General features: G+C 26.1%; 2 protein-coding genes across 5 annotated transcripts in view; both read right to left on the bottom strand.

Moving 5' to 3' along the window:
- Positions 1-1,016: 1,016 nt before the first annotated feature.
- On the bottom strand, positions 1,017-14,777 carry LOC140669108 (ATP-binding cassette sub-family G member 1). The gene is made up of 12 exons (XM_072898649.1): positions 14,279-14,777; positions 11,757-12,045; positions 7,292-7,409; positions 6,227-6,416; positions 5,339-5,484; positions 3,716-3,954; positions 3,287-3,474; positions 2,974-3,142; positions 2,574-2,674; positions 2,282-2,437; positions 1,918-2,158; positions 1,017-1,355 (listed from the first exon to the last, which is right to left on the bottom strand). Exons 2-12 carry the CDS (start codon positions 11,917-11,919, stop codon positions 1,186-1,188), a joined length of 1,881 nt encoding a protein of 626 aa, XP_072754750.1. The 5' UTR covers positions 11,920-12,045; positions 14,279-14,777; the 3' UTR covers positions 1,017-1,185.
- Positions 14,778-17,494: 2,717 nt separating this feature from the next.
- LOC140668322 (ATP-binding cassette subfamily G member 4) overlaps positions 17,495-19,380 on the bottom strand; it is a 30,408-nt gene continuing 28,522 nt past the window's right edge. For all 4 annotated transcript variants that reach the window (XM_072897238.1, XM_072897237.1, XM_072897235.1 and 1 more), the window contains one exon: positions 17,495-19,376. In XM_072897238.1, coding sequence (XP_072753339.1) covers positions 19,218-19,376 — 159 coding nt within the window. In that variant the 3' untranslated portion in view covers positions 17,495-19,217. The remainder of the gene's footprint in view (positions 19,377-19,380) is intronic.

The raw sequence follows: 19,380 nt of genomic DNA on the forward strand, positions 1-19,380 counted from the left end.
TAAGATATCATAAATTTCACATATTAAATATTCTTATGTAGTACATATCGCAAAAATATTACATAAATATTAAAAAACATATTTTTCTTCACAAATATTTATTTGATACAATTATATATAATATATAATTACATGAAGTAATTTACGACATAATTTTGTTTTACATATTTTTACTTTATAGTTTTGTTTTAGGAGATATTTTTTTATAATTGTGGCATTTCTCAGTAATTGACATTAAATATTAACGTAATAATTATTTTTTATATTTGTATAATCTCAAAACAGTTTATTCTACTTTTACTTTAAAAATAATCAAATTGCCATCCTGTTAATTTAAAAAGAAAGCATTTAATTAATATTATAATCATATTACATTATATTTGATTATGCGTACTAAAATTCTAGTATTAAATAATGCTGAATAAGTAAAAAATGCTGATATATCTTGTCATATTTCATCGACTCATACATATCAATTTTCTAACATTGTTTATCTACTACGCTTATTGATATACTTTTCTTCCTTGTTTTGACATGACACATATGTCCAATAATTAAAAAATCACGATATCATACCGTGTTAACTTCTATTAAGAAAAGTATTCCTGTAAGTATGCAACTGAATATACACGTGAGAAACAGTAATAACACTAGATGGCATTATCACCTTTTTTCATAACATTTTACATTAATCTTCGATGACGGAAGTCACTTTTTGCATAGATACAATGCTATAACGCTAATTATATGTATCTCCTTTGTATTTAAATTACTGTTTTTAGTATGTAAAAATTTTGTATATAAAAATAACTTATTATATTTTATCTTAAAGTTATTGCAATATTCATGAAATATGACTTTGACAATATAATGACAAAAATAATAAAAAACAAATTTTTTTAGAGAATATATACAATTTAGTTTTTTTATTAATAAAAATTATATAATATATTATCAATTTTTCATTACACTAAATAGAAATATATACAAATTATTTTTTTACAATAATTAATATTACGTTAGGCATATTGTTATCAACAATCATATTCTCGTCACAATTATATTTCGAATTTAAAATTTGTTTTTAAATTTAAAATTTAAAATTTTGTTAGAGTATTGAATTAAATGTTAAATGCATTATAATAACTTAAACACATGTGAATAATGCAGCTAAAACATTAACGATCACATATTGAAATTGTTCTTAATCAATTTTCCGATTAGATAAAGCATTTGGAAAGTTTTGTTTGGTTGTACTCTTTGCCTCAATAAATAATATAGCGTACATTTGCAAATAAATAATATGATAATAAGAGCTAGCAAATTCAACCAAAAATTTGGAGCATTCTGCAGACCTGCAAAACACAGATAAAATGTTATTTTAATATTTCGAATATTTATATAGATATTATCGAGAAATAAATAAAATCGAGATAAAGAAAATATATAATATAACAATTTAAGTTGATATAAATTATAAATGCAATACGTACACTCAAAAAAATATTTTGCTAATGTGGATAGATTTCTAGATAGTCTCAATTAAAATTTATCGCTACTTTTTGTATCTGTTAGAATATTGTTTGTCGTCACGTACAGAATTTATAGCATCCCATTGCCAAATATTAATCACAAATATAATTGTCCTTGACAATAGATCTTAAAGATAGGCATCACAGAAAAATTTTCTGTCTAAATTACACTAATAGTACAGATGTAAATTCTGTCTCTATCATTTAAATTGTAAGTGCAAAAGATATGCAGTATCACAATATTTGCTAATAATTTATGTTTTAGTTAATTTTTTACACCTAGAAAATTTTTCTTGAAGTTGCAAGATAATTTTTTGGAGTGTAACAATTCTTAAAATAAACGATTCAAAATAATTAATTCGAGGATTATTATGAAAGTTTCTACCTATTGATCGAAAGATTTCTTTGGGCGAACTAAAATGGCAATACACTTCTTCCACCGGGCAAGGTAATCTTGGTCTATCGTAACCGTACATGGCTGTTGTGAGAGCTTCTAATCCATATCGGATATGACTGGCGTACATGAATAACATTCGATAAATTGGTAAAGGAGTAGTGTCACCAAAACCTTGTACCGCGTTTAAAATCATGACACAGGTTACCGCCGGTCCGATGAACATGCTATTCTAAATAAAAAGAGACAACAGCTATTATATCTATTAATTTTAAAGAATGCTTTTTTTTTTTTAAGTTATATCTATATATAATGTTTTTATGTATTATATCTATAATTATAATTCCAAACATACTACGGCATTGAATATGCTAGCAGTAATGTATCCTAAACTCTCCCCAATGAAGGAGCAGATGAAACAAGTACTGAAAAACATGAAGCATCTATACCACTCCAGGGGTTGTGCCGTAATGAGGTAGACCATCGAGAGATATATAAAACCTAACAGTATCTAAGAAAAGATTCAAAGATTTTCTTATTAGTTAGATAGACTTAGATAAAGATCTAATTTAAAATAATAAAGATATTTAACAATGATCTGCTATATGAAATATCTATACAATGAAGAATTTATCAGAGACACTGACCTGTAAAGGTATACCAACTATTGTTAGGGCCCAATAGAAAGCGCTAAGATTGTACCATCTATTAAAATGTTCTCGTTTCATTATCTGAATTTCAAACGGAACTGTAACGAAAGAATATTGAGATAAAATAGAATCATATTATTAAACTGATTTCTATAAAAAGAATTAATACAAAATTTATTTTCCTGCCTTTTCATCTTTAAAAAAAGGTTTGACGAAGTGTAAACACGATAACAATTAATATTATATAAAATATAATTGTGTATTATATATTTTGATTGTATAATAATGATTGCAATTTAATTGCTTTTTTTTCAAAGAGACAGAGAGAGAGAGAAAATTTAATTAACTTCTTATTCTACTGATTTTAATTTTATGTATACAAAAAAAATATTCTTACAATGCATTAATACTGGCAGCATAGGTATATACAAAAATACTATTAGACACGCGAAACAAAAGCCAAAATTGAACAGAGCCCTGGAGCCGTCATTGCCCATATTTAAAAATAGTGAGCCAACCATTAGTCCCAAAAAAATGTGTATCGATATCTTCAGGTAGATGTAACTCTGCGAATATATAGAAAAATGTATGTACTTATTCAACATACAGTTTTTTAGAAGCTCTCTAGAATTTCCAAATTTTTGCACTTAGCATATATATATATATATATATATATACATGTGTGTGCGTGTGTTGTGTTCGATTCTTACCCTATTCCGATAAAGCTGTAATGTCATTCTCTTGAGTAACGTTTTGAATTGATCGAACCAAAAGACTTTTAGATTTTCATTATCAAGTTGGAGTTCGTACTTTGCTCGAGTAATCGGTAATTTGTTGACGCAAGTGATCATTTGTTCAATCAGATCAGAACCATAATCGCCCGAGCAGATATCTATTACTGAAACAAGTACTATTTCTATTACTCGAAACAATAATTTTGATATGTCATTATTGTGATTGAAATTAAACTAAATTGTAAATATGAATTCTTAAAACTCTGAGATCTTTTCTACGAAAAATATTAAGCGTTTTTCATGAAGAATGCGACATTAACATATGTTATGACTTACAACTAAAGAAAATATTAAAATAGTCAATAATTTAAGCGCGCACAAACAGCATATATGTATATGACTTACCAAAGTCCGCCGGGTTGTAATGCTTTGGACATTCTAGAGCTATGCTTTGTAGGAATGGTAACACGTTACTCGGAGTGCCTCTGTAAGCACATTGTCCGGCAGTCACGATGTAGATGTGATCAAATCTATTAAATATACTCGCGCTGGGAGTGTGTATCGAACATACAACATTTCGTCCAAAACGTGCCAGTTTCCAAAGACTATCGATGCAATGAAACGAAGACAACTCGTCTAACCCGCTGAAAAAAAATATAAATTTTTTTCTGTAATGTTTCTACAATATTAATATATTTTAAGAAAAAAAAATTTTGCGCTACGATCATTTCATCACGAAAGCATATCGCGTAAACGAGATGTTATTTTCATTCTATTTCCTAGTAAAATTCGGAGATATTATAAGTAAATATTTTATTTATGTCATTTTCCTTAATTTGTTTGGTTATATAGTAATATAATCAATTTTTGTTGCATCTATATCTATAATTGTGTAATTATGTACGTGATTTATAACACTTGTTATAATTGTGATAGAGAGAATCATTCAGAGATCGAAAATTGTTTTTTTCTGCGTTTTACAACTCTAACACAAAGCAATAACACACGATATTTGTTTATGTAATCGTAATTATTTCAAAATATAATAAACTTAATTATGTTATTGAGAAGTGCACGATTATATACGTAGAAAAAATGAAATAATTATATGGTAAGATAAAGCTGTGGAATTATTTATATAATTCACACAAATTTATTATATTTTTTTTTTTACTATCTACGCAGCATTTGAAAAAAAATATAATTACTATTATTATTGTTAATTCTTTTGAGAACACCTAGAATTTCACTCTTTTTGTGTTGTCTCTGTGAGCAAGAAATAAAAGTGATCAGACTTTATACCTGATCGCTTCTAGAAATTTTCCATATCGCTGATTACGGATTCGAAGTCAAAATTTTAAAATTCGAAATGGCGAATTCAAGGTGGCCAAAAAGTCAAAATTTAAAATAAAATAAAAAAGTGTAAAATAAAAATAATATAAAAATAAAGTAAAACAAAATAAAATAAAAATAAAATAAAACTCGTCACCCATTTGATTACAACATTAGGTTTGCTTATGTTTTCGATAACCAGTCTCTTTGCTGACCATTATATTGAGAGCTTATACTGCGTTCAGCGAGACAACGAATTAAGATCAAAAACAAATTCATCTGCTTCGGTCACAGATCTCCTACTCTACTCTACTTTTATTTTATTTTTGACTATTTTATTTTGTTTTTTTTAGCCACCACATTGGATCCGCTCTTTTAAATTTAAAAATTTTGACGATAAATGTATATTCAGCAACCTAAAAAAACCTTTGGATATCAAGTTTTATGAAAATCGAAGTTAATCGAAAAATAAACAATATATGCTGTATTGCGTCAATGCCTACAGAGACATTATTTCTTGTGTCACATAGCGTCAATGCTGATGAGGGGTTAATCATGCGATCTTTTACATACATATGTAATAAAAAAATTTAAAAAAAGGCAAAAAACAGGAAGACAGAGAATAAAAAATTGAAATATATGATAAATAGGAAAATGAATCAACAAACAATTTTTTATAAATCTCGTAATACTCACGTAGTCGGTTCATCGAGAAAAATTACAGGTGGATTATTCACTAACTCGAGTGCGATTATTAGCCTCTTTTTTTCACCACCGGATAATTGTTCTACAAGTGTGTCTTGTGTCGCAGACAGTCTAAGTGTAACTAAAATCTCGTTTATCTAAAATCAATCATTGATTGGTCTTCTAAAAATATGGATATCTTTATAAATATATAAATTAGTAGAATTTTCTCTCTAAGCTAGATAACAATTTTTATTGTTCTTTTGCTATTTTATGTCTAAATTTAAACACATTAAATCTACTATTTAAATGAGCACGTTGATAATATCTTTTTTTATTTTTTTAAGCGGATGAAATGTTAATTAAAAATTAGGTATTTGACACAAGACTAGAAGCCTTGTATTCACGATGCTAGAACTCAGTGCGAGAAATGTGTAGCTAATAAAATTACCATTTTTTCGTAAAAACTAAAGTCTAATCGGATCGAATTCTAGCATCGTGAATATATAAGTCTTGTTATATTATCCTTAGAATTTGTGCTTAAAATGAGGTCTTCAGGCGAATTATCTAACTTTTGTTACTTGATAATTACGTAAAAGTATCTCTAAAAAAATCTGAATCGGAAAAGATGTACGTATATAATTTGATTTGTTTCAGAAATAACTGATTAATTTGAATTACTTGATTACAGTTCACTGTTAAAAAATGTTTTATTAAGAAGTATGTTTAAACAAGAAATATAATTGTGTAATTGTATTAGTTAATTCGCTTTTGCCTCAATTTTTTTCCTCTGTATCAAAATAATTGTTTTGTTTTTTTGCCTTGGTTTAGTCTTTCAGTATAGACTGTTATTAAAATGCTATAATATTCTGCTATTAGGCTACGAAAGACTGTACTTACTACGTTACGTTTTTCGGATTGCGATTTTCTTTTGCCGAGTTTTAAGTCTGTGGCGAAGGACATTGCTTCCATAACTGTAAGTCCCGGTTGCATGAGATCGTTTTGCATGATGTAGCACGACATTTTCTTGAACTTCTGCATGTCCCGCGGCTGCCCATTGATGTTTATTGAGCCATCTATTTCCGTGCATCTGAATATAGAGTCTGCTTTTAATGTACAGTAAATTGCAAACTTTTACGATGCAAACTTTTACATTGGAATTTTCCATTGTTTATTGCTTCCAACTTTATGATACAAAATAGGTATATTAATTATTTAAATTATTGTGTAACCTTCGTAAATGTTAATTTCTGTATTCCTCATTATTCAACCGAGGCGCTACACCTTTTGATTTTAATAATCAGTTTGCCACAAAGTTGTTAAGTATTATATGCAATATACTGTTCAGTGAACATAATCTTACATAACTTGAACGTAGATAATTGAAATTACTAAATAATCGTGAAGTATGAAAATATAGATTTGGGATAGAAACATATATGAAATGTCATAAAATATGAGATCTTCAATAATAAGTACGTATAATAATATAATTAAATTTTTAATTTATAAAAAATAGATATTAAGAAGTAATGATAAACAAAATAAAACAGTTTCAAAAAATAAATAGCAAATGTATAAAAGTAGTACATTAATTCAAATTTATATATTAAAAAAATTTTATCACTGAAAAGAGTCCAGTCTAAGATAGAAAGATTTAAGTTGTATTTATTATTTTTGTCATCTTTTTTATGCGATTCGCGATATTTTATTTTTAGTCTTAAGTTATTGTTTTTGACGAACTTTAATTTGTTAAGATTCTCATATTTTCATGTATATATTACATGTGTACGTATAAATTTAATATAATAAATTTTCTATTTGCTTCTTGAGTTTATTACTCTATTTATTTTTTTGAAGTTATCTTTATCAATAAAAGTAAAGATAGTAGACTATCCAGTAGGACTAGTAAGACGATCAAAGTCATTCGATAAAATTTGAATTCATGATTATTCAATTACGCACTTATATCCGGCGAGAACATTCAGTAACGTCGATTTCCCGGCACCGGAAGGGCCCATAATCGCTGTCAGCTGACCCGATTTGAATTGTCCGCTAATTCTTTTTAAAAGCATTTTTGAATCTGCAAATTTTCATAGAACATTGAATATATATTTAAAAATACAATAATTTTATTATTTTTTATGATTAAAATTATTAAAGACGTTTTGATGTACAAATTCATATTTCTTGATAAAAAACAAGATAATATTTAAGATATTGAAATTAATTGTTATATATAACAACTACATTAATTATAAATGTATAAGCTTTTTTCCTAAAAATTATTTAAAAAGATTGTCTCTTGAAAAAAGTGCCTTTACACATGATAAAACTTAGGTTATCATTAACTGTTTATGCAAGACGTGAGATTACATATGTAAAAATCACGTATTACGCATCTCCTTGAGCTCATTTGCTTTGATATGTACTATGTTATGCGGATTTAAAAACAGCGGTTTCTTTTTCAGCATTTGTTCAAAATTGTTGTTAATCTGCACGCTGTGTGTTAACATTTTCTAAGGAATACGAAATGCATATTCTGTGTTTAATTTATCGCACAAATTAAAAATCCAAACAGAGTTAAAAGAGTAAGGAATAAATTATCGCTGCAATAGTGAGTTATACGTAGATATTCCAATACATATAAGTAAAATTCTTAAAATTTGCTTAAAGTACACATATCTACATAGACTGATTATGGTCACATGTTGTGTATTTAATCACCTAAACAAATATATAGCTTTTTTTCTAATATTGGCTTTCTAGATTAATGAAGCTACATAAGAAGAGTACGCTATTAGCATACATTATCATTGCGTTTTTTTATATTTGTATACTTGTTATTTATGTTGTAAGGTAGACTTTAAAAAAATGAAACTTTTTTTACTCTTTTCTGAGAAACATGAAGTAATATTACATACACATACAACACACACACACACAAACATACGGTCTACTTTAATATTAATAAAGCGATATACAAAACTTTGAAGTAAATGTTAAGAAAATTCTGTTTGAATTTTTATGTATAATTATGTGCTCTTCCTGTCATTCTTTTCATTACTTATCAGATTTATTAATCTGTTAAAATAATGTAATGATCATTACATATCATTAGACTTACACATAAATTTATTATCTAATCTGTAAATTTTCCTATATACTTTATATAGTACATTATGCAGTATTTGATTGTGAATTACGTGAATTATATGAATCATACACGATTCTTATAAAACAGCTAATTATTTTCACTTGTGAATCGTAACTCAAATGAGATTATAGTAACAACTGTTTTTTAGACGCATTCTTCAATCTTTCATTCGAACAAAGGGCAACCACAATTTGTGATACTTTTATCATTTTTATTTATATAACGCGTTGTACAAAATTATAAGTCTTACTTCATTCTTATCTTTTGTAAAATCACAAAGAAGGTTTATTGAATTGATTGTTGTTATCTCATGTATATAAAATGTATATATATATATATATATATATATTATTATTGAATAAAGAAATAAAAATGCATCAGTATATATTAATCTATATATCAATATGCATGAATCAATCATGAATGAACGAAATGAGAGGTACATTCATTTTATATAATTTTACTATTTATTTTTCCGCATTCTAATATCACTTTATTTGAAAACGATATCTTAAATATATTTTTTTTTCAGATTGGGTTTAAGATATATATACATATATATATATAATATAATTTTTTTATAAATTTACGTAGTATGTGTATTGTTTGAAGAGAAACAATAGTGATCAAATTTATATTTTGCACGCGTCATAAATTGTGCGTAAACACTATAAAATGCATTTTCGAGAATTATGTAATTAAGATAAAATAATTATACATATGTGATATATTACATAAAAGCGCAACTATGTGCTGCAATTTGTGCTTTAATTCATGGCTATCAAAGCATTGTCAATGAATTCTTGTTCATCATAACAAGCAAATAGGATTCTTCCGTCATTTTCCGTCCAGAGAATACTAATTATAACAATTAAGCTTTTAGCGTTGATTATAAACTATATATCATCGGTCAGTTATTATTTATAAAGCTAAAAATTTAAGTATTTATAAATTAATAAATAAATAATTAAATATTTGTACATTAATTACAAAAGTATTAATTATAGAAGTAATTATACATGCTTTTGTGTCAATAACTGTAATCGAAGGCGAAGCTTTATTGACAAGAATAGTTTAAGTCCAATATGCAACTACTATCAATAAGTAACTGCGTAATTCGCAGTTAGATTTTAATTGACGAAGTCTAATGTATGCGTGAACGTTATAAAGCCTACGTTTATCGGAATTATGTGTTTGAAATTGCTTAAATAATTATTGATATCAAGGTATCCTTCACAAAAAACGTATCAAGGACTGTGAAAAGGTAGTTATGTCTTATTTTGTTATTTTTAACTAATTTCAAAATATATAATATTATATAGCAGTGGAATTAAAAAAAAATGATAATGCCATTGCTTTAATATTAATGGCATTCATTGATTATGTGAATGTACATTATTATTAACAATTAACATAATACAGTTTACAGGTACAGTCTAATTTATATCACATATAATTATAAGGTTCTTATGACACTTATTATAATAAAATTTTTTCATAAATGACTTTGTAAATAATGAATTGTCTAATAACAAAAGTTCACATAATATTCACGCAAACAAGTAATAAAAAATTTTATTTACATAGATCTTTATGACATTTGTCATAATGAATTTTTTTTACAAATGGCGTTGTAAACGATGAATCGTTTAAATTCAAGTACTATTCACGCAAGCAAGTGATGGCAGAGTGTAGATTTAGAGATTTATGTGCGAGCCTTGAGTTTAATTGAAGTAACAATATATAATATATGAAGGTTAGTCTATCTATATGAAAAATGTCAAGAATATTGTGGCTGCGTAAAATAAGACGTTGCAAATTATAATCGCATTATGGATCTTTATTGTCCTATTATAAGTTGAGAATTGTTCTCAGAGAAGAACAGATTTTTTCTCACAGGAAGAAATTATAAGAAATTTGCGGTAATTCAATGGTCTACGCGTATCTGATTACGGATCTTGAATTACGTTATGTGCACGAATATGCAACTTTTACAAGAAAAAAAATAAAAGAATCATAGTTCCTGTAAATGGTTACTATAAATTTACTATTTGAATAATAATGACATAGAGGGCCAATTATATAAAAATAATTTCATCATCACAGTAACAAATTAAATTCTCTATGGATCGCCGATAATTTTCTTCCAGTCAAAATTACAAGTCCGTAATTTAAAAAATGTCTTGGTTATTTATTAATTAACTTAAAATATCAACATTTCATCTTAGATTATATTCCATTTTTTTCAGAGAAAATTGTCCATGTATATGACTATAGTGATCCCTCTTCAAAATAAACGTTAAAATGATAAGAATATAATTTCACATGCATATACTTTGTCATTATATAATTTACATTAAATACATTATTGTTTGCACATATGTGTGCGTATGAGCGCATTAAATTTTTCAAAATACAAATAATTGCACAAATCTAAATATTTATATCTTATTAACGCAATTTTACTTTGATGCGGTATTGTGGTATTTATTCGCTCTCGTTTTCCGCAATTTTTAGTAATAATGATAATAAGAATTGAATGCAAAATGATGAAATAAAAATGAGATAAATATGTTTTGTTGGAGTCAAGCGTGGTCGAGGAAGACACGTTGAAGTATGTATCTTGAATTGTGACATGTCTTCATGAGATCTTTATGTGATTCTCTCTCTCTCTCTCTCTCTCTCTCTAAGTATATTTTACAATTAATTAAACTTAAATATTTGTGTAATATCGTATAAAACTTTATTATATCAACTAGAGAGCAGAAAAAAATTATCTTATACATGTTTTTAATCTGTTTTTATCGAGATTAGATATAATTTGGTCTCTTAATTTTATCGCAACTTTTAAAATAGTCGAACTTATTAAGAAATATAATCAAATATTTACTTATTAAGTATAATGCTTTTTTTCTAAACTTTAATAATTTAATAGCAACTAAATCATTAAATTATGTATTATATATAATATAATTGAGAGAGAATGTATGCATGCAATATTTCAATATACTACTAGTAATTTATGATGATTTTATGATAGAATATATATTTTTATATATAATAAAAGACAATAGTAAAGTGCGATTCGTTATTAAGTGATACATTAACGTTAATAATCGTTAAGAGATCTTTAAGTAAACGAAAAAGAACACACTGTATTAGAAAGTTATCTATTCTGCCATAAAGTAATTCTGGTTTAAAGAATTAAATATTTTATGACCTTTTTACTGTTATTTTAACTTATTAACTTTCAAATATGTACTGCTTTTTTACCTTTTCGAGAGGTCGGTATCGTATACGTCAAATCGTTGAATTCGACATCCACCGCGGCCATTTTTGACGCATATGACACATTCTGCACAAAATGTTTGCCATCGGGGATCTTTTTTACAGGTTCGTCAGCTTCTTTTATGTTGTTTCTTGCAATAGGTTCCATAATTACGGTCTTTTCACTTGAGTTTCTGAGAACGATTTATGTCCAACTTGTGGTTATCATTACATCTGATATCTTCTTTTCCGCAGAAATTGTTCAGTATCGACAAGGAAGAGTGACGGATGATAGCTAAAAACAGATATATGTAAAAGCATAAGTACTAATATGTGCTATGAAACAAGAAAGAAAATATTTCTCGGAAGTGTAGTGGTTGCTAATGTCACTTCTTCATAATTAATTGGTAACTGAATATTTTATAATTGATGCTGTATACACAAAGGAAAATGATAATATTAAAAGAATTTTCAAACAATGCAAATCGATAAGAGATAAACAGAAAAATGCAAACAGATAAGAATTATGTGTAAGACTTTTACATGTAATATTTTACATTATACACATATTTCCGAGTTATTGTATTATGTAGGATACTAGAGTTCGTTCGAAGAAGAAAAACACTATTTTTTTTTTTTTTATAACCCTTTGTGGTTTGTAAGTGAACAGCCACATGTGGAAAACTAGATAAGTATCCAAGGTGAATGACAGCGATGCTGACTTTATATTACACGCATGCGCTATTACGTAAAATCTTATACAGCACGTTGAACTTTAACTGAGCTTGTTCGATCGAGCGTCTAATGTTAGAGAATTATGACTAATAAATTGTATATACTTAAATATATGTCGCAAAAGAGAGTAATTAGGGTTATGATTGTTTGCAACAAATTAAAAAACAATGACCACAATAGTTACGTAATTAAAAAACTCTTAAGAAACCTTTAACTAACAATAAATTAGAGAGAGACAGAAAGAGAAAAATTATCCCTATACCTATATGATGTAATAGTATATCATTGACTAAAAATAGTATTCATTGAATATTTTATAGCACTATATATATATATATATATATATACAATTTCTCTGCATTTGCTTATTTAATTGCACGATAATCAAGTAAAAGACATTATGAGCGTGAGCATTTTTTTTCTATGTGTGAATCTTTCACTTTTTTCTATTTCAAATTCCATGCGAGAATGAAAGTACAATTATGCGGTGTCAGGAACGTGTCAGCTGTTTATCATCTTTTCCTATTTATTTCATTATCATATTTTTATTAATTATATATATAGTGAATGAAAAACTTGACTTATTTACGATTTTTACTGCGAATACATTAAATTCCACGTTGCTTCTACAACTTTTTTAACTGTGATAACTTTCGTACTTCCTTCCGTTTTGTTATATACATACCTTGTGTTCCAGAAAAATCATATATCATATAGACATTTATCTACATAAATAGTTACTTATCTACATACACGGTATAAGTGTTGATTAGAAGTGTTAATATTTGATAAATTTATTCCGGCATTTAATATATGTAATCCAGCGTTATTTTACATATAAAATTGTAATATTTTTTGTACAAACTGAATACGTGTTAATCTAAGACTTTATATTTTTAAATTCGAATAAATTTGCACGTTGTTATTCTATCATCTTAAATAATAACAAGCTATTTATAATTATTTATTACATTGCGTAATGTATTTAAGTGGAAATAATATTTAATACTATTTTAATCTCTTACTTTTTTCATCTATACATCGCAGACATCAATGATAAGAGTATAGATAAGAAAAAAAAACAAAAAATACCACAGATTTATTTCATATATTTTCAGTAACATATTTTTCTAATATATATATTTTCGTATATTATATAATAAATCATATATTGTATTTCTCACACTTTTTGTGCCAAATCTCACAGATTCGTATATTGATATATTTTCATTAACATATTCTTTTAATATTTTTATATATCATATAATAAATTATATATTGTATCTCTCACTTTTTTCTTATTTATTCATAATTATACTTATCTCTCAAATATTTTATCAATTTTCTTTTTGTGTAAAATATTCTTGGTTCGCTAATTTCTTTATTATAAGTTTTTAATACTTTTATTCTTCATTTTATTCATGCATACATTCGATTAGATATTCATGCATATATCTCTTTACATATAATTATATATTATATCTCTTTTATACATATAGATAATTTTAATTAATTCTGATATTAATATTCTATTCAATAGTAAAATAAAAAATAAAATTTAATAAAAGATGCAGTTATTATCACCCTTAAATCTAAAGGGAAAGCTTTCAAAATTTTTGAATTTTTGAATCACTATTAGTTATTTTGAATTTTTTAATCGTTTAACAATTATATGTATTTTTACAAAAAGAAAATTATCTCTAAATTAATCAAAGTAAATAAATAAAAATCTGTATGTAAAGAAGCGGATGCCAGAAGAAGATTTTATATTCAAATTGTCAATAGAAACTTACGAATTGTCCCAAAATTCTCGAACTTTGTTCTTGGCTACCGCTTCAACATTGTCATTAAACGGAAATATGGCGGTACCGGTAATTTGCAAACAATGCTCGTTGTCACTTCGATGGCACAACGTGGTCTACCGATTAACACGACAACCTCACCAGAGATAAGAACTATGAACATTAAATCAGTAACTACTGAGCTCACTGCCAGTAGCGGCAGTAGACTGACTCGGAAATAATATTTGGTGCTCCCGCACAGCTGTATATATCCCTATTCGTGTATGTATAGCATGACTCTTGGAACGAGCGCTCATCACGCCACAAGTCACACATAAACATGACTGTCATGACTGTTCGTATCACGGTTTTTACATGAATAAAATGCAGGATGAATCGAAAGTGGCGGCGGCGCTATTGTGACCCTTGAACAAAGAAAATTAAATGCACGCTAGTCTCTATAATTTATTTTGTTTTGTTGACGCCATTGCACTAATATTGATCGTCTCTATCTCATCTCTCACATCCATGTCGTAAATTTACTTATATGCAATTTAAATCATTGATTATTTTTTTATTGGAGATTTATTAAAATATCCACTTAATAATATAATACAATTCAAGATCATTTTTTATATGGTATTATAAATTTTCTTTTTTTTAACGTTGATTAATTGTTGTATTCGCAATATAAAGGATTGTATCGGAATAAAAGATTGAAAAAAAACATTACACTTCACCAACGACTCAGAGTATTTATTTATTGCGTATACATATGCTTTGTTAATTATGTTATAAATGTGCTGTCGTAACAGTAAAGATAAAAGAGAATAAAAGCGGAAAGATTTATTTTATTTACTAATCTGTTTAAATTATTTGTATATCGTTTACAAACAATTTTTATATCTTTAAATTCAATTAAATTTTATTATCCCCGAATCAGAAAAATACGTTTACTCGTATTGATAGTTAATTTTATCTGCAAACGATAAACTATGACATGCAGACTCAGAATGCGAATTTTTTCGAGTAATTATCGTATGTAATTATTACATATGATTTTGCAATGAATTATAAAAAATCTGCATTTATTAAGATTTCTCTTTTAAAAAAGATCTATAAAAATATTTCTGTTTTTAAAGTTCAAATTAACCTGTTGAATCATATCTTTATATTTTTAAATAAACAAGAGACTTTACTGTTATTGGTATGAATTCAGATAATTCGACAGAATTTTGTAATGAAATGTTCACGAACGCGAGCATTTTGCTCATCTTATTCATTTTTACTCAAGTAATGTTATATATTAACTAACTTTTTCATAAGATCATAGCTCTGCGAGATTGAGTTCTTATTTTTATTTTATGGAAGGAAAATTGTTATATGTTCATACATGTATGTTATATGCATATATTTACGCATACACACACACACACACACATATATATATATATATATATATATATATATATATATATATATATACGCATATCAATTTAAATTATTTTGATCACGTTAAAAAGCTAAAATATCAAAGATTTAGTAATTGATTTGTTGTTAGTTGTAATCGAGGATTATATTTTTATGAAAATTTACATAAATTTCGTTTGTGATTAATAATTAGGCAGCTACTTACATCTTGCGAGTTTTTCACTATCAGTAATTCCGTATTAATATTACAAATCTTAGTATCAAGATTGCAACAAAGAGCTCAATGGATCACGCATAGTATAAACCCAAAAATTAACGATAAATCTTTATGACGCGAGTTATTACAATAAACTGACAATTAGCACTTAACATAACATGTAGTAATTTAGAAGATAACTGTGGCAAAAAATATCTTTACGTTGTAATTTTGGCATACACGTAATGTTATACATATTTAATATTTTTCAATAATTGATTTCAAAGAAATTAATAAACTCGACTGTTTTCATTAATTGAGCATTATCATATGTAGAAACGCTTTAAGTTATGACAAAAAAAAAAAAAAAAAAAGGAGAATGTAATGAAATATGTAAAAAAAAGAAAATGTAACGATATAATTATCATTTGCAGGAAACACTTTGTGTTATGTTAGAAAAAAAAGAAAATACAGTGAAAAACAATGTAAAATATTTAAGTATTTAGAAATTAATATCTCTAATTATAATGAATATTTGAACAAAATCTAATGAAATCATCTTTGTGATATTAATAATAATAAATTATATGTATTATATATTACACAATAATTCTCTACAAGCATTTTTTTAAAAGTATATATCAACATTGTTTGCTGGCATACATTAAAATCAATCAGAGTAATCACGTTATTAAATGATATCATTATCATTTGAAGAAATACAGTCTATGTAATTAAGCATGTATGATATTATCAAAAATTATGATTCATTGTAGAGATTGTCATAATGTTAGTAATATTCACGAAAAAATCTTGTAAACATTCTTTTGGATAATAATGTAAAATAGTGGGTCATTAAAATAATTTTTTACAGATGGTACTAACAAAGAGAGAGAAAGAGAGAGAGAGAGATGTTAATGACGCAAATTTATTTATTAATTATTGTTATTTTTTTTCTTATTATTCACACAAATTCATTGATAATCATGTTTAAAATCTATTTATGCACGAAAAATAAAATTGAATAATTTTATTTAAAATGTCATTTATATATAATTTTTTCAAAAGTATTGTTACTATTTATTTTAAATTCTATTATTATTAATCTATTATTATTAATCTATTATCTATTATTATATTTGGCATATATAATTTTTCTTACAAGAAAAAAAATAATGAAATAATGCTTTCTGCAATATCAAACTATTGTAATTAATTATTGAATTAATATTTCATAATACAAGTTATGATAAAATAATGTATATGATATAAAATGCAATGTAACTAACAATAATTGTGAAATACTTTATATTTATATAAAGTAAACAAATATATTGAGAGACAAATGTTTTGTTAATAGTGCGTCAATATTTCTAATTATAAAAAATCGTAAATAAAAATTCCTAATAGAGCGCATTTAGTCAAACATTTAAAAACTTTAGAGAGAGAATGATTATTTTTACATAATACATGCGACTATATTGTGTATATAATATGCGATTCAATAGCAGTATTCTTTTAGTAAATGGAATAACGATAATAAATATGTATTTAGTACTAACATAAAGATATGAAGGACAAAAAGAATTGAAACGTACATATTATGAAAAGCATATCATTTTTTATATTTTATACATGTGCAATATAAACTATAGTAACGATTATGCCAAACCAGTACAGGTACACTCATCTCGATGCACCTTATTTTACAAAAGTGTATTTATTAATAATTAATTATATATGTTCGATTGATCATTTACTGTTCGTTTTATCTACATAAGTATATGTATATTATATTATAATAATTATTTCATTTGTTTGAGCGCCGTAATCACGTTACTCGATTTTTAATTTAATCGCTTTTTCATAAAAGATATTTAGCAAAACAACATTATATAATTTACATTGAAAATCTTTAACTTTCAATTTAATTTTAAATTTGAGACCATAAAATTTCATACATATGTAGAATAATGATAAAGTACGATTTTTCTTCACGATTTTAAAAATTTAATTCTTCTTATTACTTTTTCATAATTTCTAACATTATAAAAAGATTGAGAGTTTACGCTTATTTAGAAGAATAGTCTAGCAAACACATTTTGTTTGAAAGACAATAATAATTCAATGAATATACATATATGTGTCTAATGAATTAATTTAAAAAATTTTAAAAATTTAATAAACTAAATAAATTTATTCTCAAAAGTTAGTAGAAAAAAAATAATGATTATGAAAATGACCATTTTATTTCTTAATTCCGTTAAAAAATTTGATTTGTACATCTCAATTTTTGCGTATCAACCGGTACAGAATAAAGAAAAAAGAATTTGTAAAGCAGAAAAAATTTGTTCATTATATGTACGAGAATCATGGACTTTTATAAGAGAACATAAACATTCGTTTTGACATAATGTGTCAGAGCTGCTTTCTTCTATAAAGCGTTAATAACATTTTACACGTCTTCGACGTGTAAAATTAATATCTGGCAAGATAAACTCATGCGCTGGTAAATAATCTCGGACGTATTATTTCGTCCCAGCTAATTTTAAGATCATCAGCATTTGTATTTGATTTTCTCTAACACTTTTTTTGCATCATTAAGCTCACAGCCATTGGTGGATAAAATATAATGATCGCTCGTGAAATACATTGATTAAGGCCTCGTATTCGTTCATGGAAGATAAACACGATTGAAGGGCAACTGACAAACTTCCTCCACTTTTTCCTAAAAAATTCTTAAAAATTACCGACTGATTCTTTTCACTTCACCTTCTTTCTAGTCTAATCATAATCATGCGACGAACGTTTGGATTTAGTCGACAATAAATCTAAGATCGACGCCCGTACTCAGTTGCGTTCTAACAAGAATGTTGCTGACATAATAATAATAAAAAATATATACATATATATGTACGTATATATGTATATATACATATACATATATATATATATATGTATACATAAGTTATATAATATATGTATATAATATATGTATGAACAAATATGTTACAATCGTAACTATTAGAGTCATCGTCGTTATAAACTTAACTAAAAATATAAATAAGTTATATTAGTGTGCATTATATTCCTACAATTAAATTTAGCGATCATAAAATATGAAAGAAACTAAGTGATACTTTTGAAACGTATTAATGCCTTTTTTCGATAAAAAATAGTTATTATCACGAGAATTCTTGCTAAGAAATAGCACAAAAATCTATGCATAAATTTTCTTATCTTTTGATTATTGTTGTGAGGCATTGGAAAATCAAATCTTTATCATTTTAGAATATCTTACAATAATTCGCGCGTATTGACAATTTACCGTGCATTCTTAATCTTCCAACGAAGGAAGAAATACGCGGCGATTCGGAGCACGACGAATATGAGAAGGAGAGCAAGGATATCTAGAGTAAAATCGGCATCGAGCATGTCCAGCTCCTCCAGTGTAATTTCCGGATTTTTAAAGTGGCAATATACCTAG

This window comes from Anoplolepis gracilipes, chromosome 8 (assembly GCF_047496725.1).
Source record: "Anoplolepis gracilipes chromosome 8, ASM4749672v1, whole genome shotgun sequence".
NCBI classification, from domain to species: Eukaryota; Metazoa; Arthropoda; class Insecta; order Hymenoptera; family Formicidae; genus Anoplolepis; species Anoplolepis gracilipes.